The following is a 14,727-nucleotide window of genomic DNA, read 5'->3' as shown; positions in this document are numbered from 1 at the left end:
CCTCTGGCAGTTTCCCCGAACACCCCACACTGCTGCTCATGCCTTTGCAGATGCTCTGCACCCACCGCCGCCCCGACCCCTGCTCCTGCCTTGCCTCGTGTGGCTGCTCCATTCATCTCCTTTGGTCTCAGCTGAGATGTCCCCTCCTCTGAGGAGCCTTCCTTGATTCCCCAGGTTTCGTCATCTCTCGTTCCTCTTATCTGCCTCCTCCGCTAGACTGTGAGCTCCTGGGGAACAGGGACTGTGTCTGAGTCATTGTTACAGCCCCACAGCCCAGCACGGAACCCGTCACAAGCACAAGGGGCAGTTAGCTCAGTGGTCAGAGCTCAGCCTCTGGAGTTGGACTGTCTTGGTTCTAATCTTAGCTCTTCTCTTGACTAGCTGTTTGATCTTGAACGAGTTACATAACCCGTCTGTGCCTCAGAATTTCGACCTGTAAAATGGGTGGCCATCATATCCACGGCACGGGGTTGCTGTGAGGAGTTGTGAATTGATATATGTGCAGTGTTCCGTTGAGTATTAACATAGGCACCTTCCAGCTCTAGTGAGCTTTGGTTCGTGAGGTTGGCCGTAGTCCTTGTCATGGAAAAGTGTTCCTGACTTCTTCCAGGTGGGTGCTGTGTGCCAACCACACGGAGCCCGTGAAGGGTTTCCTGGGCCGGTTCCTGAGGCGGAAGCTCATGGAGACGGAGATCGGTGGGCGGGTACGGAACGTGGAGCTGGTGAAAGTCATCGACTGGATTCCCAAGGTCTGGCATCACCTCAACCGCTTCCTGGAGGCTCACAGCTCCTCGGACGTCACCATAGGTGGGGAGGGGAGGCCGGGTGGGTGCCGACAGGCGGGCTGGCAGGGGAGGGAACTGCTGCTCCCGGGGCCCTGGCCTCCTCGGATGGCTGTCCCTGGGCCCTGGTAGCTGGATGCTGCACTGGCCACATGGTTAGAGGAGGGGACAGAAGGACAGGCACAGCCTAGACAGACCCCGGGCCGCCCTGCGCCCACATCCCGGGGCCGTCTCTGCCCTTCTCTCCTGCCCAGAGCTCGGGGGTGATGAGCAGCAGAGAGAAGTGTCCAGCCCCAGGCTGGTGCAGAAACTATGGGCTCAGTGAGGGGCCCCCACCCCGAGGCTCCCCCAGGTGGAGACCACCCTGTGGGATTGGCATTGCTTTATAAATAAAGTAATGTTATCGACATTCCTAAAGCTTAAGCTTCAGAGAAAAAAAAAGATCACTGGTCATCCCACCATCCTGATGGAATCACTGTAATTTGAGCTGATTTTTTCTGTCCTCGTCCATACATGTTTTATGTGGTTGCAGTCATAATGTACCTATAGTATGTTCTTTATTTTCACTTCACGTTGTCTCATGAGCATTCTGTATTGCTCTGCAAAATAATCAAATGTGGGTGCACCGTCACTTCCTTAACTGTTTCTGTGCTCTCGGACATCTGCTGTGCTTCCATTTGCAAAGGTTAGGACTAATATCTCAATGAACATCTTTCTGCATAAAGCCTCGCCTCCCTTTGGGGTGATTCCCGAGAGGAGCGTGGTCCCAGGGTGGCATTAAGGAGCGCAAGCATCCTGCTCTGTGCCCGCCACATGACAGTTGGTATTTCTGCTCTCGCTCAGAAAATGCAGGGTCCCTCCTTTGAGGGGTGCCCGGGCTGGCTTCTCCTGCCCCCCGCCCCGTTTCAGTCTGACTGATGTTCCCTGTGGTCCCCAGGCCCCCGGCTCTTCCTGTCGTGCCCCATCGACGTGGATGGTTCCAGGGTGTGGTTCACCGACCTGTGGAACTACTCAATCATCCCCTATCTCCTGGAAGCCGTCAGAGAAGGACTCCAGGTAAGAAGCACACTGCCCACTGACCTCCTCAAAGTTCAAGGGACTGTTCTAGTGACGAGAAGGGTTGTCTTTATCTCCCTCTTCAGAAATCTGACTGACGTGAGGTGACAACCCCTCACCTGTGAAGCCATCCGTCCAGCGCAGTGTAGGAGACACTGGGCTGCAGATCCTGGCTCTGCCACTGTTAGCTATGTGACCCTGAGCAAGTCATCCAGCCTCTCTCTGCCATAGGCCCTCATTGATGGAGGAGAGAACGGTAGTACCGTGCCACAAAGAGTTATTGCCAGGGTTCAGTGACATCATGCCATCAAGTGCTCAGCACAGTGAGTGCACAAGACCTGGAATATGTCACTTCACAGTTTGCAAAGCATCTGCTGTTTGCTTCAAGCTCTGCATTTGTCCTGGGGTTAGGCAGAGATTTTTTGGTTTTATCCCCATTTTTTAAGAGAAAGTTATGGCTCAGAGTGAATAAGTGACTTGTCCAAGGTGAGGAAGTGAAATTGAAGAATCTGGGGTTTGCATCCAGGCCTCAGGTTCTTGGCCCTAAGCCCCATGGCACTCGCTGCCTGACGCCAGGACCCCTCACAGGTGACCCTGGGCCCACGTGGCCGCCCATCCCTCCTGCCCTGCTGTAGCTGGAAAGCCCAAATCCTTTCTCCACTTCTCACTCAACCCAGGGGCTAATGCTAGGAGCTTAGCAGTAAGTTGGAGATTGTAACAGTTTTATTGTTGAGTCTGGAGGTGGCCTGAGAAGGTTGTCGGCCTTCAGGACCACTCTGAGTCATTAGCAGGCATCACGCACGGCTGAATAGTCCAGGAACCAGCTTAACAGCTGGGTTTCTGAGGGCTGTGTTCCCTCAGTACCGGACGGTGGGAGACACATGATGCTGGTGGAGGACCCGGGGCGGGGGGATGTGCACACCAACATGCACATGTGTGACGGCACACCTTAATGGCTCCCGTCAGGGTTTGTCATTTGTGTACGTTCAGCTGAGCCTGGCGAATGTTCATCTGCTTTGTATCTGTAACATGCGGCAGCATTGAGGGTCCTCGGAGACATTCAGGACAACCAGGGCTTGAGAAGGAAGGTGGTGCGCCTCTGGTCACTGGTATTTCATTTAACGGGAGCATGTAGGCTGCGTATTCAAGCCACCGTGTTCAAATATAAGTGATTGTGAAGACAGAGACTAGCGAGAAATTCAGCAACCCCTTGACCGGCCTTAGTTTCCGGTGTCTGAAGATCATGAATTGATGGCAGCATTGTTTTTAATTATAATAGACATACAGTATATTAGTTTCAGGCATACAACATACTGATTTGATATTTGTGTACATTACGAAATGACACTGTGGTCAGTCTAGTTACCATCTGTCACCGTACAGAGTTATTACTATATTATTGACTATATTCCCGATGCTGTACCTTACATCCCCATGACTTATTTATTTCACAGCCGGAAGTTTGTACCTCTTAATGCCCTTCAGCTATTTCTCCCATTGATGGCAGCATTTCTGTTTTGTCGAATGTGGCTTTTGAAAGAAAATATGAACGATTTCAGATCTGTCAGTGGACTCTCTTTAGGTAGAAAAATTCACTGGGTAAAGTAGCCATAATTTCGTCTTTACTCAAATGGATTTGTTAGGACCGCAAACCCAAACAGCCACCCAGTCGCTCCTGTTTGCTTGGGATGCCCCGCCTACTGGATTCTTGGAGTCTGTTACGTTCCAGAAGCCTCTCTCTTCCCATCAGGGGCTTCCGGGGACTGCAGTAGAAACCCGCGCTGCTCGATAGAAGCCACAGGAATTGCAGGGGAGGAAGTGGCACTGTTTCCTTCTATTTCTGCCTCGCCTCTCACTTCTCCCCTTTGCTTCTTTGCCCAAATATGTCTCCTGGTGCAGGACAGGAGTGACCTAGAGTGTGCTTGGAAAAAGTCGTGGGTGCTGTTGAATAAAGCACGTGGGTGCCCAAGGAGGCACCAACCGGGAGGGGTAGGCTTTGCTCTAGCCTCCAGCTACACATCAGAGGCCCCTCGTTGGTCCTCGGTAAGGATGGACAGTGCTAAGGCCCTGCTCCTTGGACCTCAGCTTGAAAGAAGACCTTGTGGGCATGGCTATGAAAGTCGGGTCTGATCTTCCCTGCACATCCTGGAGAGGTTGCTGATGGATTTGATCTTCAAGGGTCTCTTTCCCACCAAGAGCGAGGAGGCTGTAGGTGAAAGGATTTGGGGGTGGCTGTGGAACAGCCCGTTCAGGACAAGGAACAGAAGCATGTCACCGTCTCAGGAGACTCACCAGTTCACTGTGAGGCAAGAAAAGTCATCACTTCCCTGTGCTGTTGAGGTCTTTTGAAGGACAGTCTTTCAAGAACATGGAAACAACCAGGGGAGGCAGCCAGAGTTAGCATTGTACCAAGTTGCTCAAAAGTGAGCCCTCCTGCCCCAAACCTGTGGCTTCATCCCATTCTGCAGCCTGGGAGACCCCATGGACTCTGCAGATTCATGAGGAACCCTGGAGTGTTCTTCATGTCTCTAGTTTTGAAGGAAACTTTGATGACATTTATTGAGAGGCTGCTACCTACCAGGCACTGTGCCAGGGGCCTGACAGGCATGATTCCGTTTAGTTCTCAGCGCCCAGTATGCACCTTAGAGACGAGGAAACCAAGGCTCACAGTTTTTGACCCTTCCCCAGTTCACTAGGCGGGGTGTGGATTAAGCCAGCGTCGTAGCCCATAGCTGACTCCTCGGTTACTTCCGTGAGTTTTCAGGCTGTCCTGAGACCCCTGTTACTCCACCCAGAGCCCTCAGATGGCTCAGGGAACCAAGTATTGTGTTACATAGCGTGACGTTCTGCCTAAGATTTCATTTGACAAAAAGACTCTTCTGTTCAAAAAGAAAAGTTTAAAATTCCTCACTCTCCTTTGTGTTACCTTGAGTCCCGTGCTCACTGTGTGCTGGGCGCTGTGCAGGCCACTTACTCCGCCCTGACTCTGCGAGGAGTGGTGTGGCCATGAGGTGAGCGCACTGTGGTTCAAAGCAGGTAAGCCCTTGGCCAAGGTCATAAGCTAAGAAGAGGTGGAGTCCCCAGATTGGGCTCTGGCGGGGCTGCCGGTGGTGGTTGGCAGCACAGAGACCCTGCTGCCGACAGGTCTCACCAGGGGCTTCCAGTCAGCCCCTCCAACAGGCACAGCCCTGCGTGGAGGAGATGTGGCATCGCCCCCTAGTGGATACCAGGTATCATTGCAAGTTTTGGCTCCTGAGTCTTTTCCCAGTAGTGTGTGTGTGCGTGTGCGTGTGTGTGTGTTCGCGCGCGCAACTGCTTGTAGGCTCTTCCAGAATGTGTACCTTGATGCCTTCGTGTGTGAGAAACGTGCATCCCACAGAGTGAGAAGGTGCCCAGTGGCCAAGTTTTCAGTTTCCAGTGTCTTGGCTCCCTCTTCCTGCCTTGGGGAAAGTGAATGTCCTGTCTGTCTATCTGTCTGTCTGTACAACTGTCTGCTGTTTCCCAGAGCTGCTTTAGGACTCTGCAGGGGGACCAAGGAGCGTTACGACACATCCTTTGCTTGCCACGGTACTTACCCAGCCATTCATCACCTGGACTTAGACATGTCCAGTGGCAAGTGGGGAGGCTTGTAAAAATATTCTCTGTTCTTGCAGACGACACTAGATATGCCCAGGTGTGCACTTGTCTTATGACTTAGCCCTCAGCCCTGTTCCCCTTTGGAATTTTCATTGTAAACACTTGCCAAAGTGTCTAAAGCCTGCAGAGTCACTCAAAAGACCCCTGTCCCCCTGGTGGAAAGGGGAGAGTGGGGAGCCATTGATCACATGACCCAACCTGCTCTGAGACTCTGGGCAAACCTCCCACTGCTAAGCCTCTGGTTTCCCATCTGTAATCTGAAAAGTGTGGACTAGAAGAGTTTTTTTCAGGCTGGCTCTGTGGACCCCCAAAGTTCCTCAGACCACTCATAGTAGGGTCAGGGGAACAGAGCAAAAATTTAAAAGCCACGGGGCCAGACCCTCTAGGAACTTGATGAGCTCGGAATTCTAGGCTCTGTTGTTCTGCCGCCCTGAGCATCTTCTCTTCCAGGCTGGAGGATGGAGACAGAAGCAGTAGCTACCAGAAACGACGTTTGGTTCAGCCTCACACATGTGAAATCTGGCTTGGGAAAGTCAGCTGAGTGCTGTAGGGAAAGCCCTTGGAGGGAGACGCTTCTGCAAGTTGCAGGAATGTTTCTCATGCGCAACAGGCTTTTTCAGGTCTAAATATCCCCAGGCGCTTTGTGCTCCCTTCCTCCCTGGCTCGTACCCACGCGCACACGAACCTTCACATGATCCCTTCCTGCTCGGACCGTGAGTCGCCTTTCCAATGCCAGACTGAGCTCTCAGGCCTGGAAGTCACCACTGCCCCAGGTTAAGGAAGGTTTCGCAGTAGACGGGACTGGAGCACTAGACAGGAAGGGCGCTGGTGTCTGAAAGCGCTGAGCTCGTAGAAGGCTGTGTATCTCGAGCGGAGGGAGAGGCCATGGATGGAGGGGGGTGGCGGGCCTGTCTGCAGTGTGGGTAGGGCATGCACTTCCCTGAGACCATCGGACGGGGCTTAGGCAGTCGTGAGACAGCAGAGGGACAGCAGGCCCAGCCCCGGTGACGTGTCCTCGTCGGGTGGACAGCCTGGCCCGCATCTCCCTGCTCCGGTTTTGGCTGAGTCACGTGGCTCTTGCCGATACCGAGTGGCTCCGAGTGGAGTCTGTCAGGAGGGGTGGAGAAGGGAAAGGTCCAGACAAGGATGCCAGGGTCCTGGGTTCGAATCCAGCGCTGCTCCAAAACCTTTCACAACTGGCTCTTCTCTTTTAGCCGTAAGTTCTCCATCCGGTAGATGAGACGGCTAGGACCCCAGTTCCTTCCAGCTGAGGCAGCCTGTGACCTGGGAAAGACGTGATTTTATCAGTCAGAGCTCAGCTCTCCTGTACTGTCAGCCTTCTCTCCCCACATCCCCCTCCCTCCCCTCTCAACTGTAAGAGTTCTGGGAGGACAGAGGGCACAGGCAGACGGACAGACAGGCTGCGGTCCAGATGTAATTCCACTCGAGTCCCCCCCTGCAGCCGTTGTGGTTCAGGGGGCTTTGGTCTTTGGTGCCCTACAGAGGGGGTGCCCTTCCAGAGCCACAGGTGGCACTCTCCTGGGTGGGCACATCTTGGCCTGGCTGTGAGCCAGTCCTGCCACGTCTGCTCAGACTTAAGTGGTCCACGGACCTGGGCAGACTTGGATTCCAGTTCTGCCTCCCCTCGTCCCTGGGCCTGGCTCCTTGTCTGGGAAACTTGGGTAGTGATGCCTCCTCTTGGAACCACATGGTGGTTAAACAAGATATTTGTCAAGTGCTTCTCGTAATCCCTGGCACGCAGGGAGCTGTAAGGTGTGGCGGCAGGGGTGGTGTTAAAGGGGAAAGCTACAGAGAAGGCGCCCAGCCACGTGAGATGCAGAACCTCGCCTTCCCAAGGTGCGGCCTAGGTTTTTGTTCTTTGAAGAGTGTATGTATTTCTTGAAATTGCCAGAAGAAGTCACTAAAATCATTGTATTATTTGGTATTTCAGGCTTAAGGAAAGGAGCTTGGAGGCATGGTACTGGTCTTCCAAAATTATGTGATAATTCTGTTTTAAGAGCAAATTAGTTGTTCTGGGCAATTTTGAGAAACACATGAGGGAGAAGAAGCAGTTACAATTCCAGTACCCACATGGAACCCCTTTAACAATTTGCTGTTCTGAAAGCACCTCTACAGCGGGGGCTCTTTGAGAGTCAGCCTCACTTTAAGAAATGGGGTTTTATCGAGCCAGAGCCATTGGTGACCTCTGCCTGGGCTGCTGATACCCAGCATCCCATCTGTGTGCCGTGGAGGGGGGCGGTACTCAGTGGGATGACAGCACCTCTTTCCAGCTCCACATTCAGTGACATCGTGTTGGTAGTTGATTGGCCACGGTGAGAGTATTCATATCATGGAAACTGGCAAACACTTCAAATCAGAGAGTTGTTTTTCAAGTTGGATCAGCGAGGCTTAGAGTTGAGGGCAACGCAGTGAGTCAGTGGCAGAGCTGAGGTGTGAGCCCAGGTCAGGCTGACTTCAAAGCCAGTGCTTTTACTCCCTAGGTCATGCTGCCTTTGGTCTTAGCACATCAAGGTGTCCGTGCCTTGGATGATTTCCTTAGGATTTCCTCTGGAAATGGAATTACTCCATCAAGGGAAGCATCATGCTGGGCTTGGAGAGTTTTTCAGAAAGTTGCAAAACCAGGCCTGCAGAAGAGGTCTCGGACCACTTCCTAACTCTTCCTTCTTTGTCTGTTTCCAGCTGTATGGAAGGCGGGCCCCCTGGGAGGACCCCGCCAAGTGGGTGATGGACACCTATCCTTGGGCAGCCAGCCCTCAGCAGCACGAGTGGCCTCCCCTCCTGCAGCTCCGGCCCGAGGATGTCGGCTTCGACGGCTACTCCATGCCTCGGGAGGGGTCAACCAGCAAGCAGATGCCCCCCAGCGATGCTGACGGAGACCCGCTGGTGAGTTCGCGGCTTCCAGAGCAGCTTGGCATTCACTGAGCACTCACTGTGTATTGGGCCTCATGCTAGCTAGGCACACCGGAAATTGGGAAGTGACTGAGCCCCAGCCTTGCTTTGGAAGGCTAGACCTGTCCCAAGATTTGGGACATTTTTGCCAATATTTTCTTCCTTGTTTTTAGTTTTTCACTTGTGTCGTTAACCCTCTGAAATTTTTCAGATAAAAGATCAAGAATTTGATTTTTCTCCCTAAATGTCCCTACACCACTCCTCACCCTCTGGTTTGAGTGCCAGCTTTGTCATGTCTTGCCCAGTAGCCCAAGCCACGTGGTCAGGAGTTCAGGCAGGGAGAGGTTTGAGGGCGGGAGGGACTCATGGAGGAGAGGGCAAGGGGGCCTGAATGCGGGTCCCCTGGCCAGTGGTGTGAGTTAAGCCTTTAATGCTGCCTGAGCACCTTTACTCCACTGTTGCCAAAGCAATAAAGGCCCTTTAAGAAGAACCTGGGTCAGAGATCATACCACTGCAATTCTAGACCTCTCTGCCAATGTAAGACCCATACGTAGGCGTACTGCGAAATTAGACCTAATAAATCAAAAGCCCTATTAAAAGAAGGTTGAAGCACATATACCGGAACCTCCCATGGTTAAATGACCATTATCATGCTGTAAATTTAACCCTGAGCTCTCTTGCCAACTAAGGCGAAAGGAAAAACACTGCAAAGAATATTGCTTGCATTACCTAATGAAAGAACATATTCATAAGAGATGCGGCAGGATTAAAAGACAGTTGACTTGCTGTTCTATCCCTAGAGACTAACTGCTTTGCTAGATAAAAAATAATAATAATCGGTGCTTTGGGGTTGTCTGCCACTCCTGACTGGTGGGATGCAGCTGTGGTCCTATTGAGACATTTTAAACGGGGATTTTACGTTAAATGGATTTATGGCTTATATTACTAAGCACAACCTAATTTGCAGTGTTTACCACAGTGGTTTTCCAGAGGAAAGGATCAACCTGTAGAAGGCTATTTCTAACGTTAACCGTTACTAAAAGCCACAGTCATGGAACTGTTTTTGTGGGTTCGAGCGCGTGAACTCTACCTTACGTAAAAGTAGAATTTAGGACATCTAGAGGAAGGAACGGCCAGCTCAGCCCTGGACAGTCTTTTCTTAACCAGGGATATTCGTGTCGCTGCCTAAACACAGAAGGCATTTAGGTAAGACCCGGGGTTCTCTGAAGAGTTACACAGAACTGTCTTTCCAACCTCAGGCTCCCAGAAGTCAGCTATGCCAGCCCAGCTCCCTCTACTTACCAAGTTAAGTACTTGGTGTTTCCCCCAAGTCCTGGTCTCTCCACCCAGGACCACAGGTGTCTGCTATGATAGCCCTCTTGTTAACTGATCTCTCACCCTTCTGAGACTGAGGCCTCCAGGAGGGCAGGACTGTCTTGTTTTTATTCCAGACCATGTATTATGGGTACACAGGGAATGTTTGATGAGCGAATGAATAATCCTGGCTGCGAAGGATTTTTCTTTGGACTTCAGCTCTACCCCTTCCCAGTGGCAGGCATGCAGATGGACACCAGATGGTGGTGCATCTGTGGTTGGCCCACCCAGGCCCACTCTGCTAGGCATCCTGAGGGGCGGCCAGCCAGGGGGCAGCTGGACTTCACACCCAGCTGCACCAAATCTGAAGATAGCTCAGAGAGACCCTATCTTCCTAATTTTGCTAGATAAAATATAAAATACATACACACACAGTTTATAGTTGTAAATAAAATTAAAGTATTGATAGTTTTCAGTTCCCCATCTCCCCCTTGAACACAAATGACCAATAGACTGTAGACCAGGGAAGATGCAAGAACACTGTCTTTAAACTCTTAAGAGAAATGATGGTGATGATGATAGCAGACTTACCTCATTTATTGAACAGTTACTATGTGCCAGGCCCTCTCCTAAGGGTTGAATACACACCATGTCGTTTAATTCCCTACTTCAGCCCTATGGGATGGGTACTGCCGTTTTCTCTATTCTGTGGATGAGGAACTGGTGGCTCAGATACATTAAATAATTGCCCAAAGGTTTCTGAATTGGAATCCAGGCCTCCCGGTGCTCCGAGGCTCTGCTTTACTGATGCTATCCTCCGCCTCCCCATGGAGACCTTGACAGGAGCTGGAGCCCAGGTGACTCCAGGCTGCGCTCTGGCCAGAGCCAGGACTACAGGTGGGCTCGATGCTCATCGAAGGGGGAGCCCTGTGCCTCGAGGTCAGCGGTGCTGGGGCACTTGGCTGGCATCTCATCCAGGCTGAGGGCTATATTTGAGTAAGGTGCCCCTCCCAAGTAAAAAATATATACACATTATCTTTTAGAGGATTTTGTATTTTCAGTGATCTGCATGTATGAATCCACACCGTAACGTTAGAGGGCAGGTATAATTATTCACATGCGACCAGTGAAGAAACTGAGGTGTAGCGGTTAAGTCACTGGCCCGAGGTCATGCAGCTAGTAAGGGGTGGAGCCGAGACTTGAACCCTGGAAGCCTGGCCGAGGGCCCGTGCCCTCGTCCACCGCGGGCCACAGTCCCCAGGGTGAGTCTAGAGGACGTGGCGTGAGCTTTGGAGAGGCCAGGCGCGGCCAGCCGACCGGACCGGAAGCCATGTCGCGGTCTCCGCTCTTTCCCCAGATGAACATGCTGATGAGGCTGCAGGAAGCTGCCAACTACTCCAGCCCCCAGAGCTATGACAGCGACTCCAACAGCAACAGCCACCGCGACGACATCCTGGACTCGTCCCTGGAGTCCCCTCTGTGACGGCCGGACCGCGGGGCCTGCCCTCCTGAGCCAGCCCCCGGCCTCGGCGCGAGTGCCGCGCGAAGACCCGGACCCTCCTCGTCCTCCAGCCTCGACCTGGGTGCAGGCACCCCGGGCCAGCCGCCTCGGGCCCGCTTCCTTCACGGGGAGAACCGCACCATCTTCTGTGTCAATTATTGTCCTGCCTTGTTGCTGTGACCTTCCTAAGACACCGAAGGATACTTATCGGGAAAGGACCATCACCGTTGAAATGAAAAGGGTTTTAAACAAAAAAGCCAACCCACTTGAAGCTCTGAAACCAAACAGCATCCTGCCCTCAGCGGCCCAGAGACAGAAGAGATTAGAGCAGAGCTGAAAGCGGAGACAGCAGGGCTTCCTCCGCGCGCAGACCCTGCAGCTCCAACCCCGCCGCCGCCCTTCCACCACACCGGCCACACAGAGATCCGGTGCCGGCCGGGGCCCTTGCTTTGGCCACACTCAACAAACTGCAGAGCCGCATCGCGGGAAAAACTTAGGAGAAACAAATCGTGCTTTCTCTTTGGTTTGTTTTTTAAATGGTGCTCTCCTTACCCGAGAGGTATTTTGCCTGTTCCAGTTCCTCCCCCGCCTTTCAGACCCATCAGCCTCTGGTTCTTCCATAAGTGAGAGCGAGGCCGAGCGGATGTGGCTATAAACGCAGAGCTGCATGTGTCTGTCTCCTTCTCGTACAGAAATGAATCAGGTCTTATTCCTGCTAACACTGTGTACAGTGAGAATTGGTCTACCTTGGCGAACCGATCACCCCTTTGAAAATGAGGTTGAGTTTCTCCCTTTCTGACTCTTTTGATTTTGAAGACTTTTTTCCCCTCTCCTTCCCCTCATGGTCAGAATCCATCCTTTGGTGAACGTGAGAACCGCAGGAGTTGGCTTTTGGTTTGGTCCTGCTGAGTTTTGGTTTTCAGTTGTCCATCCTCACAGTTCTGCACACTCGCTGCCTCCTGCTGGGGCCGGGGTCGCTGTGCCCTTGACAGTGGACCAGGACCCCGTCCTCAGCACGTGGGTGAGCGGGACCTTGCCTTTCCTCCTCGTCCTCGAGGCTGCAGGACACACGTCGACACCTCCAGCATGCCAGCCCCGACCTCAGGTGGGGTGTGAGGTCACCTCGCAAAACACTTGCACTTTCCCCAGAACCAACGTGACGTCACACAAGTCAACAGGTGGAGGCAGCTGCTCCCTTCCAGAAGCTCTGGCCTCCGGCGGACGAGCCTTGCCTGACCTCTTCGGTGCTGACCTTCCCAAAGCGATGCCTTAACTGGTTTTGTACTCACCGTGTTCATTGATGAGTGTCGTGCCTGCCTGGGGTCTGTTTTTCTGTTTTCCCCATCAGAGCAAACAGGGCTAACAAGTCATCTACTCACTAGAAGAACTCAAGCTAATGTGACTTTTCTCATCCAAAAGACTCATTCGTGTGGATGTGTGACTGTGGGAAAAAGAAAAAGGAAAAAAAAAAAAGATCTTTTTGTTTTTAGGTTCTTATCAGTCTCCAGCTAACGCCCTGACTTGATGACGATCTGTCTTGTGCAGGAAAAGGCAAAAGTTCCTACCATGTTACATGACATTGTTGAGCCCGTGCTCTGCTCGTACGTGTCTTCAGCATACCGGTATTTTCTCTACGGAGTGTGGTCAATCTTTGAGTCGTTTGTTTCTGTTTTATTTTTATCGGACCCCCATGGGGGGAGTCTCTGTTAATGATCAGGGGTTTTACTCCATTTTTTTTACATTTCTATTTCCAAAGGTCCCTCTCTCAACATCTTTTATTTTCTTAACCACAAGAGCTTGACCTGAAACCAGTCACATTACATTGGATGACACCATTTGCTTCCTCTTTGAAAGGAAAAGGGGAATGTGTCTCTCTAACAGGTGAATGGAAAACCTCTCAGCGTGCTCTTTTCTTTAATCTCAGTAAACTCAGACTCTATTCTGCTAAGCCTTCCTTAGTCATCTGGGTGTGTGAGTGTGTCTTGTTCTGTTTTGTTTTTCATAACATGTTTAAAGCATGTATTTAGCCTGTGACCTCAGGGGTCAGTCACACCCTGAGCCTTCTGGTAAACCTGAAGAATGGTCCTTCTCAATTTATCTCCCAGCAATGACCTTACACGCTCATACTGTGAATTTGGGAGGAGGTGAAATGGACTTCTCCTCATGGGCTGTTTTCCCGGTCACCTTGTGAGTAGACACCTGCCAATATCCTTTGAAACGTTTTTTGGTTTTGGTTTTGGTTTTGTTTTTTTTTTACAGCACCCTCTTTTCTCTTTCTTTTCTCCCCCGTCCCACAGACTTCCCTCCCACCGGGTCCAGGCTCAGCGCCGAGACCTCTGTCCCTGGTGCTGCCTGACAAGTGAACGGTGGTTTCAAGGAGTGTAGCCTTGTTCGAGTCACAACTCGGGGTCTTTCCTACAGTTTCCGGAAGCAGGGTTGTCTGATATGCACACTTCTTACTTTGGTCCTGTTCTGCTTTTGTGTCGCTCACCTTTGACAAAGTGACTGTGCTCATTTAGGGCTCTGTCCGAAATGCTTCCACTTTGCCTTTTTCTACAGTTAGGCTAATTTTGAAAATGTATGAAATTCTATGCAACATTTGTGTTGAGTTACCAATGGAAGCCAAAAGTTTTCTTTCCAAACTGCCGAGAATTTTACAGACCATAAGTGAGATGGGAATTCCCTTTAGTTTAAGGTGGTGGGTGGGCAGGGGGGGACACGGAACGAGACTTGCCTAGACCTTTGTTGTATCTTGGGGACATATTTTATTGTTGATGCTTAAACTTCAAAATTCTGTGTATTCGAATTTGATAATGGCGAATCTACTTCAAAAGGAGAAAATAATCCAACTTTGTGGATACGAAATGGAAGGTTTGCTGTTTTGATCTAGTTATTTCCAGTGGAGCAGTTTATGAAATATGTTCTATAAGATGTACATTTTTTCATTGTAACATAGAAATTGTAAATAATTGATTAAAGTGCTGCATTTTGATGAATTTTTTCTAGCCATTTTTAAAGAGAAAACTAGGAATTGAGTATTTTGTGTACGGTATGTTTCCGTCCTCCCTCCCCGTCCGCCGTCCCTCCCTATTTAATTTTCATTTGTCATGAGGTTTTTGGACTTGCCAATGATCTGCCGGAGATCATGCCCCACATCATAGAGAATAAAGCTGATGATTGTACCAGTCTTAAATTATTCATGATTCAATAAAATTGATGCTTATTTATTCAGATTAGTGGTTTGGCTTTTCTGTGCTAGAGAACGTCCTCGTCGGAGTTCAGTTTCATGCCGGGAGGAAGTCATTCTTATTTGGATGCAGGAAACACAGCGAGAGCTCCCCAAAATCTGCAAACCCATCTTTGCTGCTATGTCATCGGCATCCTACCTCTTCCCAGTTCCTTGCCTCAGTTATTGCCCGTGTGGAGCTTCTTAGCAGTGCAGCACTTTGTGCTCCTCCCAAACTTTGAGTCACTGGGGATCTTGTGGAATTGCAGATTCTGATTCAGCAGGTCCAGGCTGGGACCTGC

The 14,727-nt window shown here is 51.1% G+C and overlaps 1 protein-coding gene across 4 annotated transcripts in view; it reads left to right on the top strand.

Annotated features, from left to right (window-relative positions):
* NAV2 (neuron navigator 2) overlaps nucleotides 1-14,430 on the top strand; it is a 399,505-nt gene extending 385,075 nt beyond the window's left edge. For all 4 annotated transcript variants that reach the window (XM_033409220.2, XM_049713471.1, XM_033409243.2 and 1 more), the window contains 4 exons: nucleotides 611-807; nucleotides 1,720-1,838; nucleotides 8,175-8,378; nucleotides 11,056-14,430. In XM_033409220.2, coding sequence (XP_033265111.1) covers nucleotides 611-807; nucleotides 1,720-1,838; nucleotides 8,175-8,378; nucleotides 11,056-11,181 — 646 coding nt within the window. In that variant the 3' untranslated portion in view covers nucleotides 11,182-14,430. The remainder of the gene's footprint in view (nucleotides 1-610; nucleotides 808-1,719; nucleotides 1,839-8,174; nucleotides 8,379-11,055) is intronic.
* Nucleotides 14,431-14,727: the final 297 nt, after the last annotated feature.

This window comes from Orcinus orca, chromosome 8 (genome assembly GCF_937001465.1).
Source record: "Orcinus orca chromosome 8, mOrcOrc1.1, whole genome shotgun sequence".
Lineage (NCBI taxonomy): Eukaryota > Metazoa > Chordata > Mammalia > Artiodactyla > Delphinidae > Orcinus > Orcinus orca.
Note: the sequence above shows the minus strand (reverse complement) of the source record. Positions and strands in the feature narration are given on the sequence as shown.